Here is a 25,927-nt window from a genome sequence, read left to right as displayed (position 1 = left end):
AAATATGTAAACAGGAGAATGTGTGACGTGGTACTGAAGTAAGATTGTGCCACTGCATCACCTGCTTTGTAACAGCACATACACATTTCCAGACAATAAGGAATAAATGTGCAAGATACTTCCCTATTCCTTTTAACCTGTAAAACTGCAAACTCAAATATCTGAATTTCTTCCATGAGCCTTCAGAATGAGTGAACTTTGATGTTTTTAAAGAGGAAAGATTATTCACTTTTGCTGCAGGCAGGAAATTATAATTTCTTTACTGATTCTGCCAAATGGTTCTATCATGCAGTTTTTATTATCATCAAAACAATCCACTTTAAATTAAGATTGTCCCATAACTACATAGTAGTCAACATTTTGAGGGGCAGATCAATTTGATAAATCCCTGCTTGATTTCTATACGCAGAAGACTCCTTCCAATCCAACTGAAGCATGAGGGAAGGGAGTTTTACTCCCTTTCCTCATGCTTGGCAGTTTCTAGGAAGAATATCAGCTGCAGTTCTGTTTTACTTTGTTAATGCAACCAGAACAGAAAACTCAGTGTTATTCACATGACTCTTAAATAAGCTAATTTCAAAGACACTGGTTAATAGAATGAAGTCAACAAAGCTCATATAAGGAGCAGCAAAACTTGCAGGTGATGGAAGAGGAAAAAAGTAAGGAGGAAGGCTAGGGAGCAGGAAGCTTTTAAAAAGCAAAATAAACATGCAAAAGAAGGTAGGAAAAATCCCCTGCACCAGCACAATATTCAAAATACATGTTTTTATAGCAACAAGCAGGATGGTTGGAAATGGGGAGCCAAGCACTGCCCTCCTGTGCTAACACAGCATTTGCAAAGGTTCAGCTCTTCAGTATTCTGGTACCAGGACAGCTTCCAGTTTCAACTACACTGAAGCTCATGAATGCAGACAAAATCCAGACCATCATCAATCTGGAGACAATGGGCAATGCTGACAGCACAGCCTCCCATTAATCTTCATTTGTCCTATCACATCCTGTCATTCTTATGCAAATTGCATATTTGAGGATACTCTTTTCTGCACCCCAAGATAAGGAGAAGTGAAGCTGTCAGGAGCACCAGGATGTCACCCTGTACCATGGGCCATCCCTTCACTCAGTGCCTCATCTCGTGTTTTACATCACAGCTAAAGTGTTTGACATTCAAATGTGAGCCAGCAGGAGGGAAAACCAACGTGCATATTGCTTCCTGTGCTAAAACATCCACCGAGGTCCCTTGGGATCTGACAGTCTCCTTTTTTTCCCTATGTACCCTTGCTAATGGAGTTTGAAATGCTGTTAAAGAGGAGGGGGAAAAAAGATATCTGCATGGGTAGGTAATGATACCAATTCACCCTTTTTACACCAGAAGTAAGCCCAGCACTAAAAAAAGAAAAATTCCACAGGCTCCACTGAGAAAAGGAAAAACAGGGCACACAAATTCTGATGAGTTGGTATAGGTTTTCTGCCATGGAAATCTGTCACACCACACCTGAAAACTTGTTCACATGTACATCTGGACAGAACATTTCACTTCAAGCTGAGCAATTTATAAACAGGGTTCAAAAAATTTTATGTGAGGATGAGTGATCTCTCATTAGCACAACTGATGCATAGGAAAATACAAACAGGCTTTGAATCATAAGCAGCTCCATAAAGTTACTGCTACATATTTTAGGCATGAAAAATCACTCCTGAGTGGGTAAGTCACTAAAACCAAAAGGCAGTTTTTCCAGTTATTGCTCGTCAATTCTGCTTATAGAATGAAGAAGAAAAGGAAAGATTTTACTATTATTACTGACTCAGAGTGTTTTGTTTCTGTATCACTTTGAAAGAATGTTCAGAACATCTTGTTCCAGAATATTTCCCTTCCAAGAGAAATCACTTTCTGTACCATACATGGCTGAAAACAGTACGTGCTGGGTTTGTATTCTTACAGAAAACAGAAACTATTCCAAAGTCTCCCCAGCATCACATGAAGGAGATGCAAAGTAGCTGAGACACAAACAAGAGACACAACTTTAGGATGCAGTATTATTTCAATACAATCATGACATCTTAGAGAAATAAGTTATTAATAGGCATCTGTGACAAGCCCAAACAAGTTTCCCATTACACATAACTTTGTATAAAGTGTGACTCAAATCTATTCACTCTCCAAAAGCAATGTTCTGTAGTGTTTGCAGGGATAATGAAGCCTGCACTAGGCTCTGGGGAATACCCTTACATTTGATATCCCCACGTGCTGTTTGCAAATTACAAGAGATTAATCATCACATCATTGTCAGTTAAGCAGGAGGCACATAAATTAAAATGCTGGATGGATTGTTACCAATTTTGCAGGCATAGAAGCCTTAGAAACACACATTCCTCAAGGATTTCTTGATTTGAAAACTGAAGAATAGTCACAAAAAAGCATTGCAGACATTTTCCCAGCCTTTGGAAGTAGAGAACAGAAACTGCATTGCACTTTAATACCACATGTAAAAGTCATATCCCCAAAATTACTATATAATCACCATACCTACCTATGCAAACAAGACATTCACTTTTTGACATACATAACTATTTCCATATAAAATATTAATTTAACAAATTCTTACCTTCACAAAGGGGTCACCAATTACAGAGTAAACTAAAACCCCTACTGAAAGATTTCCCATTAGTGAAGTACAAATACTTTCTGGTATCATCTTCTTTTTTCCAGGAAAGGCAAAAAGTACAACTCATGCACTGCAAATATTGCATGGACCCAGGAGAAGACAGTGGGATGGTACAGCCTGTCTGGTCTGGATAACAGAACTGTGTTGTTCATTCTTAAAAGTTCACTATTCCCATAAAATTCATATGTACAGAATACATTACATTTTTATGCAACATGTCAAAATAAAGACTTTCATTCCCAGGCTAAGAGGTCTGTATTTACATCTGGACTGATGTAGGTACAATACATAGTAACTGAGGTTCTACCCTAAAGTCCTCTGTGTTGCAGGGTGACACCCTTAACTAATGGTAGTTCTGTTCCAATATTGCCAGTATTTTAAATAAAACGCAATATATGAGAAATCAGTGTTCACCATGTGCCCAGGAGAAATTCAGCAAAAGGGAGAATGACATAGAACTCGATTTCCAGGTGGTGATGGAGACAACACAGTAGAATGTTGAACTGACACCAAAAGAAATTTCCCTGCTGTTCAACAACCAGAATGTTTTCAAATTCAGCTTAGTCTTACCCCAAAAAACAGTTACAAAAAAAACCTCCAAACCTGTCACAGCATACATCACAGCTGAGATGGCCACAACACACAGAGTGTCACCATAGAGTTTCAGAAGGCTTCAGCCCACACAGAGCAACACCACACCACTCCAGAAGGCTGCAGGCATCTGCCCTTCCTGTCCCTCAGCCCAGCCTTTTATCCCCTCCTGTTGATGTCCTGCACCTGTGTGCCCTCTGCTCCCTTTGGTGGTTGGGCAGTGCCCCTGGGCTCTCATTACCTTCAATAGCATTCACCTGCTGCTCACAGCTGTGGCCAATTAGGGGTGAGGCTCAGCTGCAGCCCCACCCCAATTACCACAAACTGTGTGCCTACACAAATCAATTTGACAAAAGTGAAATCTTAAAAGTTTCAATCTTGCACAAGCGCACTTTTCACTGATGAGTTTTATTACCTTTTACTGAAAATTCTTTGCTAGCTCTGCTTTGTCATGGCAGGCTCACAGATAAATGTACAAGTAAGCTCTGAGGAAGCCTTTGTCAGGTCTTCATCAGCTGGGTGGCTTCCTTCCGTTCAGAGGGGAAGAGGCTGTGTTCTGCAGCCAAAATGCAAGTTCTTCTCAAGACTTCATGTGCATACAAACCATATCTTAAACATATACATTTCACATGTATTTTATGTCTGAATGCTCCAAGAAAAACAGAAAAGACTATTCCAAAAACAGCTTACAATGGGAGATTTAAGAAACTTAAAAGAAACTTTAAAAAGATAAACTTATTTCATTAACATGTCATCAAATTCAATAATGTTGTGAAGGCAAAAAGCTGTGGAATAAAGAATCTTACCAACACTACTAATCATATCTTAAAGGAAATCACTTCAGACTGATCCATCTACTGCACTTAGCTGTGAGAAGACACCACAGTGGTAAACTGTTTTACAGTGGATTTTGTAGAGGGCTGCTGGGTTGGGTGTGTGCTTGGATGCTTTCTGCGGTAAGTGTTACAACCCTCAAGATTTTACGAACTTGAAATGTTCTTGTCACACCAGCAGAGCTGCCATGGGATTTGAGGAGAAATTTCCCTGTTTACAGTTGGTAACTGAATTGCTGAAACACTTAATCCTTGAAAGGAAGTAACTAATGAAACCAACCAACTCCAGCAAACTCCTGCATAAACAAACACAACAGAAGCAAAAACCACAGCAGCAGTTTGACAGAAATGTTGCTGCACTAGTTCAATTAGCTTGGCTTAAGGAAAGCTTCTTCTAGGAAACAGATATTTAAGGCTCCATAAAACTTTTTTTTTCTGTTAAAAAATCTGTAGAGAGGGGAAAAAAGTGAGGAACCTGAACCATTGCTCTGCCTTGTCTTCATTTCCAAACTTCTACTCTTCATCATTAAGTTGATCAGACAGCAGTTTGGGGAGTAAGAGGATGGAACTATACCAAAATGTGGTCTTTTCAAGAAGAACAGGATATAAACAGTGCATCTATTTGTACCTTGTCTATCATGTCCGGTCTGTTTGTAGCTGCCAGGATTGTCACGTCCTTCAGCTGTTCTATCCCATCCATTTCCGTCAGCAGCTGAGCCAAGACACGGTCTGCTACATTCCCAGCACCTGAAGAGCTGATTTACAGAAAAAATAAAAAGTCAAAGCATTATCTTTGCCCTCCTCAAAATAGGAGAAAGGAAAAGATACAATATTTATTTTCGCCTTCACCCTCTGAAATGGCATCAGTGATAAGTGAGTAAAACCAAATCAGAGAATTTGAGTTCCATAGGTTTTCTTGGTATTCAGCAAAGCAACTGAGATTTGGGGTTTTTTTTACTTATTGCCCTGCTATGGAGGTTGTAAACAACTTACCACAATGTGGGTATCTGGAATAAACATTTTTAAGAAAACTGAATTCCAGCCACTTCGTTACTAGTCAGACAAACCTTTATTTTTAACACCATCCCAAGTAAGAGCTTACACCCCCCTATGCAGTATAAAAAATGAGGCAGTTATGTGTTTTGCAGAGTTGCTCTACATTTTTATATTCTCTCCATCATGTGAGAATAAATTGAGTGTTGACCAACTGCCTCATAATTGCATTGTCAGTCCTTTGACTCAGTTTGTTTTCCAGATACCAGGGAAAAAGCCCAACACTAAAAAACTGAAAACTTCAGTTTTAAAATCACCAATATGTGAAAAACCTAAGCAGACAAGCATAAAGTATTTCCTCTGCTGAGAAGGGGCAGGGAAACTGAAGCAGGCTAGGGACAGCAGCTGGAGATTGTACCAAAAATGTGAGTTTTATCCTCCTTTACCAGAAACTGGGAATCCTTCTCTTGGCACACACCAAAACCTCACTGTTTTCCACACAACCTTCCCCTGTGAATGGCAGGCACACACCTCCATCATCTTTCAACAATGGGACTACTCTTCAAGGGCTATTCCCTCTTCTGCTGAACAGGGGAAGGTTTTACTTCTCTACCCTTAAATTGGCTCTTTTCAATACAATTTTAAAGAAATTAATCTCACCAGTTCTTCTGGATCCCTATAAACCAAGAAGCAAAAAGAAGTCTGATACTTAAAACAAGACCAGGATGGAGATAATTTTTTGATCTCAAATTTTTTGCAAGTCCTTTTCCAAAAGTTCTATTTAAGGCTTATATAGATAAACAGGACCTACACACACACAGAAGAGCCATATGATCATCCTGATGTTTTAATTTTCCAAAAGATAAAAATACTAAATATACTAAAATGTAAGTGATCCAATTATTTCCAGACAGAGAGTGCACAAATACAGTTGTACAGTTATTATACACATATATTGCTGCAGCACTGCCACCACAGTGATGTCCCAGAGCCAAAGCAACAGTAATGGCTCCATCACTGTTGTACAGCTCCAAATAAATCCCCTAACTTTCCTATCCTACAACCAGTTCTGCAATTTTCCAGAGCACAACAGTGAACTTATCACACCCAGTCTGGAAAACATCTTAAAGGAGCTATAATAAATGTTGGCTAAGAGAGAGTAAAATATTTAGGTTGCTAAGAAATATTAGAGAAGGGACTTGGATTACCTGCTTGTCAGATTCTGGAGTTCCTGCAGCCACACTAGAAATTCCCCAGCCATATTTGAGTATTTCTAACATACCCATGGGTCAGAGTCCCACTGACTTATAGAGGGCTGAGTGTGATAAAACACTTTAGGTGTTGGACATGGATAGCAAATGCTTTTGGAAAGACACACAGCTTAAAGGAAATTAAAGTCAACTTTGTAACATTAGCTAGTCTCAGTAGGGATCCAGGCCTCCCATCTTCCATAAGTTTCAATTTTACTTCACTTTATACCCAATAGACTGAGCAAAAGAAAATGCTGAGCAAAAGTAAAAATAATTGTAAAACTGGGACAAAAATGTTAACGTTATTTGAGATGATCTGAAGCTAGAAGACTTTGGAGGAGATGCTAAACTTTTCTTTGTTTCCTTAAAAAAAAAGAAAGAAAAATTTAGTTTTAGAGAGAGGTGGCTAGAACGGATATTACATCTTTCCCCAATATAAACATTTCCCTTACAAGCTTCTGACTAAAAAAAAACCAAAAAACAAAAAACAAAACCCACAACACATTAAAGAAGTGTTTATTCTAAGGAAAATCCCCACAGGGAAATGCACTTTGCAAAGACTTCCATGCAATTAGGGCGTCATCAGAAAACTGCAGTTAGGCAATCACTCATGGTATAACACAGCTCAAACAATAGCAGGGCTTCTAGGACATTATTAGGGGCTTTATTATTATCGCTTAAAAGTGAATCAAACAATTTTAAAGTCCATGCGTGCAAAAAATATCAATAACAAAATCAGTATGAAGTGAAGAAACGCCCAGCTCCTATGACACCACGGATTTCTGATGTCAGTGCTTTTATTTACATAGTTCAGTAAGCCATCACACCATTTCAGCACAGCCTACAATAAAATAGCTTTTGGCTGAACAGGACACCCCATAAAAATCCCAGGCAGGCACAGGGAGAGATCTCTTCCCCAGCTGCTGGGAGCTGCCTCAGAGCCATGGTGAGCTCCGAGAGCTCCGGTGCTGTCCAGGGGTGACAGGCAAGGATGCCATTTTCCATTTTCCTATGCCTTCCCAGCAGGTTCCCAAATGGGCACAGGCAACCTTCATTAAGGCTGCCCAGAGTTTTGACGCAAGCAGCAGCCAGAGAAACAAACCATGATTAACCCTCCAGTCCCACAGAGGCACTGCCAAAACCAACCTCCAGCCAAGGGGCGGCCTTGGCCCCCCTCCCCTGCCTCCAGCTGACCTCCACACGTTGATGTCACCCTCACAACTGCCTGGAAATGGTCCTCCAAAGGCACGTCCTGGTACAAACTCATTTCCTGTCAACACGCTGCCTGCAAATCCAGGCAGCCAGAGCTAAGCCCCTCACATAATCCATGCAGGGCCATGTGTGTGCACCAGGAGCTGTGCCCCAACCAGAAATACCTCTGAAATAAAAAATGTGTGAGCAAAGAGGAGCCTGCCTGAGAGTTGCTGGTGCTGCCCTAATCAAATACATGAGGCTATGTGTTGTTTTAATTTTTTGCCAACTGCACTTTATTTACAATCCTCAATGAAGTTTTTAAAGGTAGAGAAGGTCATTACAGCAGTTAGAGACAGAAATCCTCCTCTACGTGGTATTCCAGCTAATCTTGCAAGTGTCCCACCAGTCTCAGACACAGCATGTGCACTCCTGCACAGGCACTCAGTTTGACCACCAGAGAAGATTCCTGAAGCCTGTCAGGTAAGACTCTCCACACTGAATATGAAAGACAAACTTGTTCTTGGTATTTTACTTTGGCTAAAGGCATTCCCAATACACATTTTGGCAGAGTAAACCATGTATTCTACAGTTTACCAAAGACTCACAATTAATCTGAATTAATTCTGCCTTTGTCCTGATGGATCAGGAGCACCAGCTCCAAAATCAATATAGCAGGAGAGGGCTCTCCACAGTTTTTATTTCTATCTCCTCTGGCTATATCCAATGACCACTCAAGCCAGATGGATTCATGTATCAGTGGGCACTGAAATTTCCCCCTGGACAGCTTAAACTACTCTCATACTGCTTCCAGGGGATATAAAAGCAACCACAGCCTGATCCTCTCACTACACCAAGGAGTACATAAAGTTCACTAGCTTATACAGGTCTTCAGGCCAAGAAGATTTTGTTTCCAGACATAACCAGATGTATGAAATCACATTTAAATCTGTTACCCTTCCTGCTATAGGAATTTTTTTGACAGCAACTTCTTGTTTTGTACATTTTACTTATTTAATTTCCTTTCCCCCTCCCCACCCTTTTTCTAACACATTTTTTAATATTTGAAAATGCAGTCTGAGGATGCAGAAACTGCAGTTTCACCCCAAGATGAAATTTGGTAAGCATCACCACTGTGAACTAAAGCAAACATACATTTGCATCATCTGACCATCTAGAGCACTTCTGAAAAAATACTCCAGATGTCATTTTCACTGAAAAATGTATTTAAATCTCCACCACCACTTAAATCTCATAAAGGAGAACCAGTGAGTCTCCATCCCACCATTGACTTCAATGGCACTGAAGCCTGTCAAAATACCTTGGCTTCAGAATCAGGGCCTTAATTTAATTACACTGCTAAACTGTAGATGTGGAAATGCAGGAAATCTTGACACAGTAACATTTTGAGAGCTGTTAATATCACAGCAACTGTGAGGCTGCAAAAGCAGGAGGAAGTCTGGGAGGACCCCTCTCCTGCACAGCTGACCCTACCTCAGGCAGAGCTGCAAGATCAGAGAATGACCTCAGGAGAAGTATTCAGGATAAATTACTGCAGATGGATTAATCCCCACATAGCTGAAATCTATAATGCAGGTTTTGTGACAAGGGAGGCCAGCCCACCTTCTCTTCCAAAGCATCCCATCAGGCAAGATTTACACATGGATAAAACCTGCCTTTATTATGTTTCCCCCTCAAACAAAAGAATCACAATCACAATCAAAATTTATAGGTTTTAAAAACACTTGTGGACGTGGTATCATCTCAAATAACCCTTTCACTGAAACCTCTGGAAATAATTTCATATCAAAACAAATGTAAAACTCATTGACATGACAGAACGCTCGGGATCAAAAAAATGTGAACAGGTTGAAATAGACCCTGCTGGCAGGACTCTCCACCTCTCTGTGAACTACAGAGGTAAAAGGCTCCTGAAATACAGAAAAGGTTCCTGAAATACAGAAGCATCCTGCCAGCAGACTCCCACTCTCACAGCCTGAAGGATTTTTATTGAGTCTGACATTTGTGTGGGGGCTGCTCAGGGGGAACCTGTCAGCAAGGAGCACCTGCCAAGGCCGGCTTTTCCATGCGGCTGCCGCCATCCTAATTAACTGTCACACGCTTCTACTGCTCTCCCTCCCAGCTCGGCTGGAACACGCCTCTGGCAGGTTAAGGTTTTCCTCAGCACTTGAAAAATAAAAAATTCTCTACTCCAATAGCATTACCAGAAAGACAATAACTGCAGGATGGTCCCTGATATCAAATTTTGTGCAAAAATTCCATCACTGGGGCATTTTGTTCGGTATGCCTGTCAGGAAAAGCAGGCTTGTCCAATATTAAAACACTGGGCCAAATCTATTTCTGTGAACGGTACAACTTCAACAATCATCATTAAGACCACTACAGATACTACAGGCTTGGATGTTGTTAAAAAGCCTAAGAACAATATATGCATGCAAATCTTTAATATTATCACTTAAGGCATCACTGTTCATTGAAAACAAAAAACAAAAAAAACCCCCAACCTCAAAACATTCTAGTACACAAGCCCCTTTAGTGCTCAGAAGAAATATTCCTCATGGGAGGGAATTTTCCTGCCTGTGTGATCAGGAAAACCCTGCAAGAAGAGGATCCTAAACCCTTCCCTCCATCAGCACCTTACAATTAGATGCTGTTGGATCCTGTATGCACCAACTCTATCAACTACTACCCACCATATCGTTTCATATCTTCCCTGTCTTCTCAAGTACAAAATTCAAGTACTACAGAAGGGAAATACCCAGAGGAAACCTAAGTAAAGCTTAGGTTTACTAATTTCTGGGAAATTCAGTCTGGGTAGAATTTTTATCTTCATTGTCACCTCCATGCCAAAATGATGTTTTGCCAACTGTTGATTCACCAGTTAAATGCAGTTCATGTAATTTGGTTTGCAAGGCATTAGAAGAGCACAGAAAAATAAAAGAATTCCAAGTACTCCTTGAGTGGTCTCCAGCTTGCAAGTAAGCTTTCCTAAAAAGATGATGAGCTTTGTGAAAACAGGAAACAGTGCTCAGCTGTCAGCAGGTGACTTTGAAACAAATGGCCTGCAGGCAGCTGCAGACACATCCTAATTATCCTTCACGGTTGTGTAAGCAGCCTCTTCCACTCACCTACATTTCTCATTATTGCAGCTTCCAAAAGTTAATGAAGTAGGCCCAGAAAAATGAAACACAGCGAAAAGAGAGAAAAGGAAAAGGAGGTCAGCTTGAGACAGGTTAGGAATCAACAGGCTTTCTTCCAGAGGGATTTCCCCAAGCACATCTCCAAATGCTTGAGTGCCTAGGTGGTGATCCATCACCCATTTCCATCTGCTTGGAGCTAATTCCAGATGCACATCCATGGAAGACTGGCATTAGGCCACACCTGCAGCTTGCCCAGGCACTGTCTGGCTGACAGGAAGGATGCTAACATCATGAGTTCTCCTATTCTGCTAACACTGATGTTGCCTTAAAAAAAAAGCAATGAAACAAAATAAAAACAACCCCAAACCAAGCCCACACCTGATGCACAGTATATTTCCCACGTTCTTTCATTCTGTTTTTCTCAGCATTTCTCCTCTGTGCATTCCTGGAAGTTAATCAAGTTTAAATCTGTAGTCAATCACATCTACCAGGCAAGCAAGCACAGTTTAGGCCGTAAGTATTTGAGACCTAGAAGTAACTAACTAGACTGGATTTCATTTCATTACAACAATATTTATGTATAATAGGTTCACTGTTCATAAATTTTAGTTACCATTATGTTCCTCCTGCCTATCATTAAAATGATGACTTCAAGAAAAGGGTTTATCGATCCAGTCCTGCTTTCACTGATGTTAATGAAAGTCTCTATTGACTTCAAATACCCAAATTATAATGTAGGCTGGGAAGTTACAAATTATTGGGGTTGTAAACAAAAAGGAAGAAACACAGATGCAAAACCACATGATAAATGCTTCTTGACAGCCAAAAGCACTAACAAGATCACTTTAAAATTAAAGGGATTGCAGATATTTGCTGTATACACACATGAGCTATGAGTAATTTGTTAGAACTGCTCTTCCAAAACCAACTACAAGCTTTACTGTAAAATAAAATAGTTTCAAAACTTTCTTCTTTCACCAGTCCTTGCTAGGCCTAAAATAAAAAGCTGGCACTAGGCATGCAGCTTTTTTCCCCAGATGATATTTGTTTGGATACCAAATTCCAAAAGTTTAAAGAATTCATCCAACAGTCACCAAAGTTCTGAATGCCTCAATTCTCCATCATGTGCAAACATGGCTCAGATGTTGCAGGGAATCTGCTGATGTGCCCCAGTCCTGGGACACCAGTGCCAACAGAGGCCAGAAACACAAAGTTCTTTGTCTGAGCTGAACAAGATTGGGTCCCTCATAACAACCATGGCAGGGGGACACTCCATATCTTCCAGGTATACTTTGACAATGTTCTTCTGGCTTTGCACGAGAAATATCAGGGGGACAATACTTCCTCCAGCTTCAGTACTGCTAATTCACCCTGTGCAAGGTGGATTTCTGCCAAGAACCTCTCCCTTTTGCTGCATCCCCACAGAATTCAGCCCATGGGTTTCATTACTGGATGCAACACACTGAGCTCCTTCAATGGCAGACACTGCCCATTGCATCAGGGAATCTGCACAGGCACTAAAATACAATGACAAGTTCAAGGGTAGAGGATAAATAAATATGAGCTAAAATATCCCAGAATCTTGGTTTAAAAAGAGAAGATTTATCACTATCTCTGTTTAAGGGCAGAGGTGGTACATTACAGAAGAGAAGCTGCTGTTCTTCACAGGTTCTTCTAAAAACCCAAGAGCCTCAGAACTTGAGACTGCAAAGATTTTAATACCAAAAGTGAAAACAGTGTGTCTTTCAGTGGTTCTGACTATTTTAAATTGTGGCTTAGGAATCTATCTGTCCTTCCCCCACCATGCAGGACAACATATTTTCCCAAAAAAAGCACCATCATGCTGTGGTTTCAGGGGATTGGTAGCAAAGTCACTTCACTTTGTCACTTTTATCCTCTAAAAATGTTAGCAATATTCATCTACCAACTTTTGGCATCCACATGTCAAATACAAGGTACTGATTTTGTCCCTCGTCTGCCTTTTTTTTCTTCCCCTTGGAAAATAGCATTTATCAGTGCCTTTCACAGCAGTCTGCAGCATTTCCCATCCTACATTATAGAGACTTGCAGTTAAAGGGGAAATGCTTTGCTTCTGAAAAACAAGAAAAGGATGTCTCTTGCTGAAAAATCCTAAAAATCCTACTTATATAAACAATGTCCCATTTCCAAAGCACAGAGATTTCTGAAGTTCAGCAAACAGACTGTCTGCACTGCATTTACACAGACCCAAGTTCATTCATCACTTTCAAGTCTAATTACCAAGCCATTTCCCTCTTGGCAACCCCTAATGGCCAGAAGAATTAGGTTTTACATGGTCAGGATACTGAGGGTAACAAATACCCATAACTCTCAGCAGCTGTGTAATTTGTAAAGTCTCCCAAGCTTTGTGCAGGCACAGGATCACTTCAAGGCAAACTCTGCTGCTCACACTCTGCTGTATCTGGACCAGTCCTGCCTCAGTGCAATCTGTTCTACAAAAAGTCATAACAGCATCTTTCAAAAGTATGGGGAAAGCAGAGAAAAAGTCATAATCTGCTTGTGCAAGCAGATGCTAATTAGAACCACAAAGCAGAGGAAAAGGCTCTGTGCATCTCAAAGTTCACCTCTCCTGATGCATGACTGAAGAAGTTTTTTCTTTCTCTATCATTTCTCCTCTTCAAACCTTAAACCTCTAACTTTCTACCATCTTTTCTGCTGCAGGTTTATAATTTTTCTTTAGAAACAGTCATGGTGAATGCCTCCCTTTTTCTCTACAGTCAGGCCACTGAGCCACTAATTTTTCCTTTTCAGTTCTCTCTAAACTTACTCTAACATCTCTACATAAATCAGAAAGAGATGGAAAAATCCTCCATGAGCATTAGAAGCTCAGAGTAACAGAACAAAATGCAGAAGTGAACACAGCTCAAAGTATCTTTATGTCTTCACTACTACACTGGAAACTCAAGACCATTCAGATTCACTCTCTCTTCTTTCATAAAGGATAATCAGATTTTTATCTCAAGCAATTGATCCTTACATTGAACTACTTTTCTTCAGAGCTGCAGGATAATATTTTCATAAACTGTCTTTAAAATTGGTATGCCTCCAGCCTACTTGCTTAATTCCTTGATCAATATGTATTACTGTGTCCACTACATGCAAACTAGGGAGAGTGTGGGCAGACAAGGAAAAAATCTTAGTTGATATTGATAAAACTTATTGATAAAACTTCTAAGCAGGCTGGATAAGAAATAATCTTTTCCAAATAAAACATTTTGACAATGAACAATGGCAATTACTATAATTTTTGCTGACTTCAAAGTATTGTTAGCTCTAACTAATAAACACACACAAACAGGATTTTGTAAAACAAAACTGCTACATGAGACAGTTACATTAGGTAGCATCTTAGATGTGTAACAATTATGGAATAAATTATGGCTTGGGAGTGTGTCATAAATAAAACACTGTGGCATAACTGAGTGCAGCCACAGTGTTTGCACAATGGCTTGTGCAGTGACAGAATCCACTACCTGATGCAAAGGAGTTATCATGAATGGCCCAAACAAGAAAATTCCTTAGCTTTCTTTGTCTGCCTCTACACTCATTTAATTACAAAATCTATTAGTTCATATGCCCCTGCTGCTGAGAAGGGATTGTTTAGTGACTTCTACAGAAGGTTGGGAGCAAAACAACCACAAGTTTTAGTCAAATCTAAATAAAGGGTTAATGAATACTTGGCAGGGTGCTTTAAAGAACAAAAACATTAAGTTATTTACTCAATGTTATTTCACATCCATATTTCTGATCAGATTTATACATAAAATTACTCTCACAGTTTAACAGTTTCAGATTCTCTGGATTTCTGGACATACCCTGGTAGGATTAGGAGAGGCTGCCTACCCAGGAGATATGGAATGTAGCACATTCTGCACAAAGCCCACAGCATCCTATCAAGGATTTCAACTCTCAAAAGCTATATCACAGAGTGTTCTTCACTGCCAAGGCAAAGAAAACTAATTCAGCCAACAGAGGGAATGGGGAGACAATATAAACAGGTGTTTCCTTGAAAACTTCAGCACAGTCAGTAATAGCACAGGAAATGGATCTCCAGAGGCCTCAAATCGTTAGCATCTCTAGTGCATTTGCAAATTCCTACTGTGCAAAGTCAGCCTGTAAAAAAGGGCCATTTCTAATAAGTGCCTTGTCTGGTTTCCTACACCATTTAATTTCAGATGAATTTTATGAGAACTCTGCTACATATTTTACCTCCCATCTGGTTCAGATTTGACAATGAAATATTTGTGTGTACCGCCCTGTTCTTTTTAAAGCTCCAAAACCAGATGTCTCCAGCACAACACCACTGCAGCAGGTCACACCACATTCTTCAGCAAGCTGTGCCAGGCCTACTACCCCCCCAGAGACAGTCCCAGGTAAGGTAAAATCATGTTGTTTACTCCCTAAAAAAGCAAACAAACTAACAAACTCACCACCTCCAGGGCACTGTGTGAAAAAACTGTTTAAAATGTATTATGGCTTAACCTTCCAAGAGGTTTGGAGGTTTGATCTTGATGAAGTGCTGGTTCTGGAAGCTAAACATATTAACAATTGCAGCAGGGGATGATATTTCTTTTCCCCTCCACTGGCTTGATTCAAGCAAACAATTTTGCAATTTCTCTGTTGCTTCAGTGCATAGCACTTCTAGGAAGATCACAAATTTCACAGCTGCACACGTTGCACATGAGAAGGACTTTGAGGAAAACATCTTCAATCAGATTTTGCATTTTCAACAGTAAGAATGTTCATTTCTTAGCAGCTTCACAGGGCAGCTCTATGCTACATGTGATGCCACCTCCTGATGTTGATGCCACCAACATCAAAATGACACCTGTTATCCTTTCCTGTTATCCTTCTTGCAATACAAAAGAACCTGCAGGGATGCTGAGGGAGCTTTCTCCCCAGAAAAATGTTGGAGTTTTGATGTGCCTTTAAACAGGACAAATACTTTCTAATGCACCTATTTGGCAGGTTTTCATGCATAATAAAACAGAATAAAAGTATTTATTGCAACAGCAAGTAGCAGTTACATTTATAATGAGGTATCCCTCAAGGAAGTCCACTTACAGAGCCTGTCAAATCTTAAATGCTGTAGTGGCAACTAAAAACTGCAATCATTCTACTTCAGACATGAGCTAAACATCTCTTGGAATGATCACAAAGCAGGATATTAAAAAAATAATATTAGGTGTTTGCACAATAATCCCTTCTTAATGTCACACATGAAAGGACACAAGTGTTCCCAAATCTTTTAATGAAGTTTTTCCCGGTCTGGCAAAACATTTAAACATAGGTGTAGATTTAGTTTTATGAGTATTCTCCTTGGAAATTTGTGTTATGTAGCTTATGATCCTACTGTTTGCTTGATGGAGACACCCAATTAGGCCAGGGCAACAAGCCTGGGAAAAAAAAGGAGTTAAGTTTCTGGAAATAAAAGGTAAAACCACAGAAAAGAGCCAAATAGCATGAGAACCAGTAAATTCATTCCTGCTAATGAGATGAGAAAGGAGGAACTCCATCAGCTTACCTGTTTATGCCAAGTTAAATAGACTTGAGTAAGTCACACATTACCCTTCTGTATAAAGAATGAAGATATTTAATAAAATCATTCTAGAAAGGTAAATAAAACTGACTGTACAGTGTAAGAATCATTTATCAGGAAATAATGCCTGTTGTTTTTGTAACAGGATTACTTACTTTCCCCTTTCAACTGCCAAGGCATCTATTTCATCAAAGAAGAGAATTGAAGGAGACACTGCTCTGGCTTTCCTGAAGATCTACAAAAAACCAACAATGAAATACCCAGTTTTAAGGGAAGGAAGCATTTACAGTACACTATCACCCCCTGCACACCTCAAGAGTGACAGAGTTTCACATAACAGACATCAGCCTGTCTTGTCTTGGGTTGTTTCTATTTTAAAACAGATTTTTTTTTTTAAAGAGTAGAAAAAGCTGCCACAGGATCCCAAATTCAACATGTACCAATGCAGGAGAAAGCTAAATATCCCTGCTGCTTCATTTTCTTCTTTTCTTTTTTAAGCTTACACCAGAAGGAGTTTTCAGGAAGTTTAATGGTAACCTCATAAGCAGAGAAGAATTTGAAAGCCCAGGAAGCTTTGTATCTAATGTTATCCACAGCCTGCTCTTTCTCACCTCTCTCACTGCTCGTTCAGACTCACCAACGTATTTGCTCATCAACTCAGGCCCCTGAAAAACAGAAAATTCAAAAACATGATACATTTGTATACAAAATGACTGAGACAGTCTGCCAGTGCTACACTGGTCTCAATCTCTTACAAAAAATTCTGAGATTTTGTCATTTTTAAGTCTTATGGGTGCATTTTGACCTAGCTTGGTAGAGATAGAGGGTTTCTCCATTTATTTTAGTACCTATGCATGTTGGTTAGTCCTCTCTTCCTGATATTTTGCCAGTATCTTAATGAGAAATTGAATTAACCACAAAAACAAATGCTGTGAGGGTCTTAAAAGTGCTCAACAACAGCACACCAAGGGGCTGCAAAGGAGCCAGAAGAACAAATCACAGCAAAGCATTTACTTGCACTCTCAACCTGCATCCTGCCCAGCCAAGCACCACAGCAGTGACTTAAACCAACATTTAACAGCACTTCTTTGAACCTGACACTCTGCAGGTGAAGCAAGAAGCTCCACAGCAGCACACCTGAAACCCATCCCTAGCAAGGGAGCTGTTCAGTGTCTGAGCTCATGCACATTCCTGCTGCTCTGCTGAGCCTGCCAAGCAGGATTATGAGTGCCAGCTGCTGTGGTGCCTGCTTATCCTCACAGCCCTGTCCACCAGGAACACACTGGAGACCACAGGGTCAGCATTCCAGTCTTGAACAAGTACTTACAATTCTAAAAAGTAAAACAATGGCAGACTCTCAGAGTATTTTCTGTTCTGCTGTATCCTGTAGGATAGGCTGCTTAAATAAGGCTTCCTAATGGGCCTCAGCTTCTCCTGGGATTGGTAATGACTCATTGACTTCAGTCTGGTTTGCATCAGCACTGACCTGCAGCCACAAACAAGGATCATTATCTGCTGCCCTGAACGAAAAGAGCCAGTGGCTCCAATCTATTTCCCAGGCAACAACAGGTGCCCTTGTAATTCCCCCAGAAGAAACAACATCCTTCACAGTCAGAAAGCTGAACCACCTCCTCCCAGCTGTGGGTGCCTTCAGGTAACTCAGCCAGAGCACAGGGCAGCTTTAACAGCAGGTATGTCACAATTAAGAATGTGTGGCAGACACACATTTATGCACTGGCAATGGCAGAGCCTCTGTTACAAGCCATCTTTGAATGGGACCATCTGGACTTTGTTCCCAGGTTGGTGGAACACAGATTCATCACTCATCACACAGCAAAAATGCAGCACACTGGTTTTTGCAGGCTCCCCTCTCCATGCTCATTTTCATTCCTGCAGTAACAGTTAATGCACTGACTTTACCTTGACACTGGAAAACACCTGTGCTCACGTAGGGGTAAAAAATAATATCCTCTGAAAAGCAAAGCACAAGTTATCTGATATCAGCAAAGCATCCAGGCATAGACACCACTTTTATTTCTTTCTTTTCAAAGAATTGTCCTTTATCCAAAGGACCAGGTGAGTGCAGCAGCCTGGCCATAGCCACACTGTAAAAGTTGATAGGGCCAGCACTGTGTGCCTGGCTTGCAGGAAAGGTAAATTATACAATTAGCATTGTTTTCTTTCTTAAAGCAACTGCTGTGGCAGCTAAAGTGGCACCTGGAGGCCTCCAATGACTGCAAAATTGGAGTCTGGTGGGTACCTGTGTGGAAACAGAATTATTCACACACAAAACTGAGGACGCAGGAAAGACAGAAGGGAAAAACAAGGTGAGGAGAGAAACACAAAATACAAGGTGAGAGAGAGAAGCACAAAGCCTTTTGCTGCTACTGACATCAGCCATGAGGAGCGTGGAGCAGCCAGTGAGGGCAGACTGCAGCTCAGAGACAGCCCAGCTGCTCTGGGCCCTCGTCCTTCATCACGCTCAGGGCAGATGAGGAATCCGATAGCACAGCCCTGACAAATCCTTAAGGAATGAGAGCAGAGTCCTCTCTTTCCATCCAGCTCTCTGTCACAATGAGAAACCACTGCAGACTCTACCCACAATTACAGATTTCTCTCACTAACTTCTCCTTGGAGCCTCTGGAGCTTCCCTTTCATGCCCTTATTCCCATAAGTAATCTTCATTCACATCAGTATTCCCATGGAAACCAACATCACACACATCCGTGCCAACGGTGTGCTCCTCTCCTGTGACCCAACATCAAACAGCCTGACATTTTCTTTTGTCTCAGCAAAAAAACCCCAAAACTACCCTGTTTGAGCTTTAAGGTACAATATAATTTCAGATGCATGTAGTTTCATTTTTAATAAGGCATTAAAATATGATGAAGGCAACATCAAAGCAATAAACACCATTTAAAATGTTTCAAAGAGAATTATTTTGAATGTAACTTTTTGCTGTAAGCTTTGACATTAAGTTTTTCTCCATTTTTCTCTTCACTAAAAAGCAACTCCAGGTGAAACACTACTACATGTTAATGAGCTCTGCCTCTTTGTGGAGAATTTTAATGAAAATTGGTTTGAAAGTCTCCTAGTTTACCCTTCATGAGGGATACCAGAACTCCATTTGAGTGTCACGCTTTTTACTGTGAGCAGCTCATCCTTACTGTCCATGGCAAGAAAAGAAAAGGCTCCAAAGTAAGAAAAAGCACACACAGAAGAGGAGGAATTGCTGTACAATTCAATCATGCAAACACTGAAAACCACAGCACAAAAACTAGAAATATTCAAAGTAGCTGGGTGAGCTCTGGTCCCACCTGAGCTGAGCCTTTGCCTTACCCTGTCTGCACCTGTGCTGTCCTTTAGCTCAGATTGATGGCAGCTCTTGTTTGAAAAACAAATCTGCAGGACAGGCAGTCTGCAGGCCACCACAAAGTCACCTGCTGGCAGCTGACACAGCTTCTCATTTCACAAAGTTCACCTTTAGAAGACTTTGGAGGCCAATGAAGAAATACCAGGAGAGTTTTTTCATTTTATTTTTCAGTGCTTTTCTAAATGCTTTAAAAAGCAAATGACAAGAGCTTGACTTAGCTGACATTTGTTGAAAGATCATTTCTGGCCAAGGGGTGAGCATATGGATTCTTTTTAAAAGCTTTGTATAGCTGTTGATAGACTGACCAAGAGGTGCTAGTAAAAAATGGGCCAGTTTAATGCTGCACAGCTCTTTTCTCATCTGCAACAAGTCATCTTCCATACAAGCAGACATGTAGAAATAAAACCTGTTTCTTGTGGACATTTGCACAGGGACTCCAAAACCAGCAAAAGATTTGGAGCAGAAAATTGGCAGAAGTAGTTGTAGCTTAGCCATGCATATAAGCATTTGTGAGCTGGAGTCCAGACTGACAGTAAAAAATCTGCCAATTCAGGCCCACTGGATACTGCTGAGGTTTCTTTATTCAGCCTCACAGTAGAGAGAGTTTCCAGGCACGCTCTCTCTACAGACTATTCCATCCCTACTTACTTATATCCCCGTGCATCATGAAACCTTCTACTTGCTTATGGTCTGGATCGGATGAATTTTAATTTCTTTTTTATTTTAATAAAAAAACCCAAATTTCTTGGATTTAAAGTATTATCAGAATTAACTCTCCAAGATTAACTGCACAGAAGATAAAACCCTTGTATACATGCAGCAACATGAGATAAGCTTGTGCACACATGGCTTTGACAGAGGTTCTCAAAGTATTTTTAAACTGCAAGAGGGACATCTGCTACCCCTGAAGTTAAAGAGCATCAGTCATTTTTCTGAGCAGGCCTTAAGACCACTTGCAGATTTTCTCCACCACTTGGGTAGGAAATTTAGGCAGTGATTTCTCTTACATGTTTTCTTTTTCACTCTTTTGACAATCAGGCAAGTAATGCACTGAAGCTTTCTGAGTCACACAGGCACAGCTCCAGACGTGTCTCCAGCACACAGCTCAGTCCAGACTCTTCAGAAATACCCTGATAACCTCACATACAGGTTCTGGGCTCTTACACAGACACATCAAACTGTGCTAGCCACAGAGCACAATTTCTAGGTCCTAAAGATCCAACTAGAAAGTTTCTATCACATCCAACAGATTATTGCTCTAGATTATTACTACAAGATAATGCACAATTCCTTCTTTGGCATATTCAAAGCAGAAATGATCAGGCATTAAAGTATCAGTCATAATTAATATCTAATTTAAAATGATGTCTCTAGCAACTGAGCTCTGTACTGTGAATCTCAGAAAAGAACAAAAAGAAAAGGACAGAGGTGCCAAAATTATTTTTCAACCATTCACACTGTGTTCCTAGGGCAAAGTTCAGTGCCCACAGTCACACAATGGCATTTGAATTAGACATTCACATGAACTGATTTGGGCAGACAGATGTTCACCTCTCAGGTGCCATGTGCTAATTTCTCTTAAGGCTGCAGGAGAAGCTTAGACATGCAGCTCAGAGCAGCAAAGTTTGATCCCACCCCAGCAATACACCATTCATACGGTTGAACCCAGCATCTTCTTTTAATTCTTTCCAGTTTGGACACCGAAGGTGAGATAGAGTCATGGAACCACAGAATGGCCCAGGTTGGAAGAGTCCTTAAAGACCATTTAGTTCCAACCTCCCTGCCATGGGCAGAGACACCTTCCACCAAACCATGTTTGCTCAGAGCCTCATCCAGGGATGGGTAATCCACATCCAATACCCAGGGATGGGTAATCCACAATTTCTTTAGGCAACCTGTGCCACTGCCTAACCATCCTCACAGTAAAGAATTTTTCCTAATCTATCTAATCTAAATCTACTCTGAAACCATTCTCCCTTATCCTGCTCTTGGAAAAAGTACCTCTCCATCTTTCATGTAGGCTCTAGTTAGGTTCTGGAAGGCACAATTAGGTCACTCCTAAGCCTTCTCTTCTCCAGACTGAACAATCTCAATTCTCTCAGCCTTATGCTCTACTCTAACAACACTGAAGAGACTCAGAAATTAGTTATTGAGTCCTTTGGCACTGTAATCTCCATGGCAAAATGCTATTCCATCCCTCCCACAGTCCAACCAAAGCAGCACATGACTCAGGGTGGCTGCAGGGAAGCAAGTTAATAGGATAAACACTGAAACTTCCTTTCATTTAACAGTAAGGCTCTTTCTAAGGCAGAGGCTGTACGTGTGTGATTTGGTAATTGGTTACACTGCATAGAAAAATATTTGCTCAGAAAACGCATTCTATTTGCTTGTTAAGAATAAAGCCTGCTTCTCTTTCAGGGCTGCTTCAAGATTTCACCTGCATCACTCCCAGCTTCTCAGCACATGGAAGCCCCAGGCTGAGCACCATGCACCATTTTAATCACTTCCTTTCCCTCTGCCCTGCATTCCAGAGGACATTAAAAACTTGTTGACACCTGTCTGGGGTTTGAAAAACTTCAATTTCACCAGGTGCTTGTGGGCTCCAAAGTATGTAAGGGAGCAAACTGGCAAAACCCTGTTATCCCCAGTCCCTGCAGTGCAGTTGTAACAAGCATGGTAAGACTGCAAAGGCAACTATAATATCCAGTTTTCTTTATTGCCATGCCTCAGAGTCCACTTGTTTGCCATTTGCCTTGACCAGCAAACTCCAGTGACAATCTTCTGAGGCTTCTTTACACAAGACAGAAGCCAGGATTTGCACTGCAGAATGAGCTGACTGGAAACATTGAATTACACTCACTGCACGCACCAGTGCCTTTGGAGTGCCTCTGGCATCATCAGGGCAGGATCCATGCAGGATCAAAAATCACACAGCAAAACCACACAAAATGAGCCACCCCTGCTGCAAAACCTATTTGCTGAGACTTCGCACCTCCAGCAACACTCCATTCCTCCACTGGTAACTTGAAGAGAGAGAAAGAAACTAAGCACTAATAAAAAATAAATTTGCGAGGTAATTGAGAAGGGACAAAGAGATAGGGATTATATTTAACCATTTTCTGCCTGTATAGTCACTTTTGGTAAGCTTATGGTAAGAATGGATTAATGATTTTTAGTTGAGTACAATATGCAGAAAGCTTCAGGATTAAAAGAGATCAACAAAGTATCTCAACTTGTTATCCCTTGTAAAAAATGTCCAATTTTTCAAAGAGCTATTTTTACTATCTGCTAATTAACTAACAAGTTGTTGTAAATGTGTTACTGTGGATCCTTTTAGAAATTTTATCAAATGTTTGCCAAAATTTCTCATAAAGCCACAATGCCTCTGCATTTTTCATCTTAAATGCCTTGCTTTTAAACTACTTACAGTCACCAAGCTTTCTTATTTCAGGCTTCTGCTCACTGAAATCCCCATCAAAAGGCTAAGCTATCTCCCCAAAACTCAGTGACAGCTCTTCACAAAGCAAAGCAGTCGACCTTTCCAAGCCTCATTAATCTGTGGGAGCTGCCACAGCCAAGAGCTGAAGGGAAAAGCAGAGGAAACTTGAATTGGAAAATATTTTGACATAATTGACCCAGATGACAAACTAAGCTTAAGCACATGTCAAGCACGGGGAGTGGTACAAAAGCATCGGCTGGGTGACACAGGAAGCTGAACCAAGCCAAGGTGAAGACAGAGCCCTGGGAACTCTGTATATTTTTGTAATTACTGCTCATTGCAAAAAGAAAAGATTCCTTCAGTCCAAGCTCTTAAGTAACAGCAAATAAAAGGTCAGGAATATTTTCTCTTTTTTTAAAAAAAAAATCACACTGTAGTTGGATCTCCTAACGAATGTTTCAAATTAAAGTTTAAGAACAGTATAGTTCACATCATCTGTACCAGTGGTTTGCTCAGTGCTGACATCCTTAAACACTCCTTACTGTCACAGGTGGATTTGGTTTACTTTGCTTTGTGTGGTAGGGATTCTTCAAATATTGCTTCATCCTGTTTACAAAAATTACTGTGCCTCGCTTAGCTGAACTGCAAGGCATTTAACTTTTTAAAATTTAAGCTGTTTTTTGTCACTACCCCTAAGTGAGGCTTGGTCTTACTTTTGATTTTAAACAGACAAATGTTAAAAAGCACTACGCAGCAAGAGGAAAAATGATGTTTCTGAAACCTGCACAAGCATATAGAAGTTACGTAATTTTTCTTGCTATATATCTTATAAACTCAGGTAATCTGCTTGTTAGACAGAAAACAGAACTCCAATTCCCCATGGATCAGACCATCACAGCTGGGTGATAGAATTTATCTGGATGAGTATCCAGATGGTACCTCCCAGCCTGACATCTTAAGAGCAGACTCCAGTGTTCATTCTGAAATAGGTTAAAACCAGAAAAAGCTCAATTTTTTTTTTTATTTGGTAGTAAAGTTAATGACCTAAATAGCACAATAATAGGAGGGGGAAAAAGATTCCACACAGACTCTGCTAATTGCTTCCCAGAAAAGCCACAGAAAATATGTAAGGAAAAGTAATACCCATTTGATTCTTAGCAAAACACAATGACACAGGATTTCCTAAAAATAAAATAAACTAACAAATTTAAAATCCAAGAAGGCAGTTATAATGCATCTAAATAAACTAAGATGCAAGACAAATGCAAAGATAATTATCTATGCTATACAGCAAGCCAGGCGAGTTACTTCCAAAAATATAATATCACCACAAAAATCCTAGTGGTCTCACAAAAAATAAAGCTCAAAAAACTAGCCAGTCAAAACTGACCCTAGGTGCAGGAACTGTCAAAACAGTCCACAGAAATACCTACGACACAAATAGTCCAACAAGGAAATACAGTGACAAAGGGTTTCATTTCCTTCATGCTCAGTTTCAGAAAGCTAGATGACATCTAAAGCAAAAATGTCAGAGAGACAGGTTGTATATGACAGCAAGGTGTCATCAGCCTGGCAGAAGCTGAAAATTATATCCCCATCATAGTCATATGGATAGGTCCAATACCTGAATATAAGGGGTTTTTCTTACTAGCACAAAAAGTGCATAAAACACATTTCAGAAGAAAATTACAAACTTTGGTACAAGCACAAGAGGATTGTGAAAGACAAAGCGCAGAAAAGGCTGACTGAAACAAGCAGTCAGTCAGATCAAAAGCTGTTGATAAGTCAAGACTGGTGTTCAATCCTGCATAACGAAAAAATTATCCTAATCCATTCCTTCACACAGTCCTACACTCATTTGTATCCATGAGTGCAAAACGCTGAAAAATCTCCAAGCAGCTGAGAACAATTCAGTTGTTGCCTTTTCTGTAACAGAGATTTGGAGGGGGGAATAATCCAGATGACCACTAAAACCTTGAAAAGGCTCAATGCTACAAGAGATTTAGAAAAAGGGGCTGGCGGGAAGGAGCAGGAAGAGCCATCCCCTGGAAAGTAGCTGACAACCTCCCCCCCAGTAAATTTAGCAGATACATTGTATTAGAAACAAAGAAAGTCAAGAGAAGGAACAAAAATAAACTATTCCCCCTAGGAATGATATGCAAGATTGCTTTGTAAAACAAACCAACCAACAAGCTTTGCTCTGGAAAAGCAAAAGGTCACCAATCTTGGTGCAAATACAGCTATAAAAAGTTTTTGGCCAAGTATCAAAGACCATGTTTACAAAAGGGCAACATTCATTGTAACGCTAACCATTCAAATCTCACAATAGATTTCAGGAGAGAACAGGATGCAACGTCAAACATCTGTTATCACGTTATTTTCTTCAGCTCCTCTGCCCAGAAATGACATGGAGACTCAGCCCATCTCCCAAACCTCATGAGAAGCCAGTCAGACGCAGGCCAGAGGCTGCCTTGTGACAGCTCCCTATGCCCAAGACAGATGGAAAGGTCACATTTGAGCAGTTTGCTCATAACCCAGCTGAAACGTCTCACTGAACAGAGTCAGCTGTCCAAACTGCACAGACACATCTGGCAAACAAAGCCTGCCTGGAGGCGATACCTGCTGCACTGAAGCAGGACAGCCAGCTCAGACAAGGACAGCACATCCAGCACTGATGGCAGGGAGCTGGGACTTGCTGTGCTCGTGGCTCTAAAATGCACTGTGCAGACACAATAGTGCCGTCCAAAAATCACCGAACCGAGCAAGCACTGCATGGAACAGAATCGATCTCCTCTCAGGCTTCACAGCCAAAGGGAGAGGCAGCATCCAGAGCTGTGCCTCCTGCCTGCCTGCAG

General features: G+C 40.6%; 2 protein-coding genes across 2 annotated transcripts in view; both read right to left on the bottom strand.

Annotated features, from left to right (window-relative positions):
• The window catches only part of SPRY1 (sprouty RTK signaling antagonist 1), a 136,012-nt gene extending 131,210 nt beyond the window's left edge, over nt 1-4,802 (bottom strand). Inside the window, exon 1 of the mRNA XM_058804285.1 lies at nt 4,716-4,802. The gene's annotated coding sequence lies outside the window, so the exon portion shown is untranslated. The remainder of the gene's footprint in view (nt 1-4,715) is intronic.
• AFG2A (AFG2 AAA ATPase homolog A) overlaps nt 1-25,927 on the bottom strand; it is a 161,387-nt gene that overhangs the window by 108,284 nt on the left and 27,176 nt on the right. The window contains 3 exon segments of the mRNA XM_058804280.1: nt 4,716-4,842; nt 16,416-16,495; nt 16,872-16,925. Coding sequence (XP_058660263.1) covers nt 4,716-4,842; nt 16,416-16,495; nt 16,872-16,925 — 261 coding nt within the window.

The sequence above is a fragment of the Ammospiza caudacuta genome, chromosome 4, assembly GCF_027887145.1.
Source record: "Ammospiza caudacuta isolate bAmmCau1 chromosome 4, bAmmCau1.pri, whole genome shotgun sequence".
NCBI lineage: Eukaryota > Metazoa > Chordata > Aves > Passeriformes > Passerellidae > Ammospiza > Ammospiza caudacuta.
Note: the sequence above shows the minus strand (reverse complement) of the source record. Positions and strands in the feature narration are given on the sequence as shown.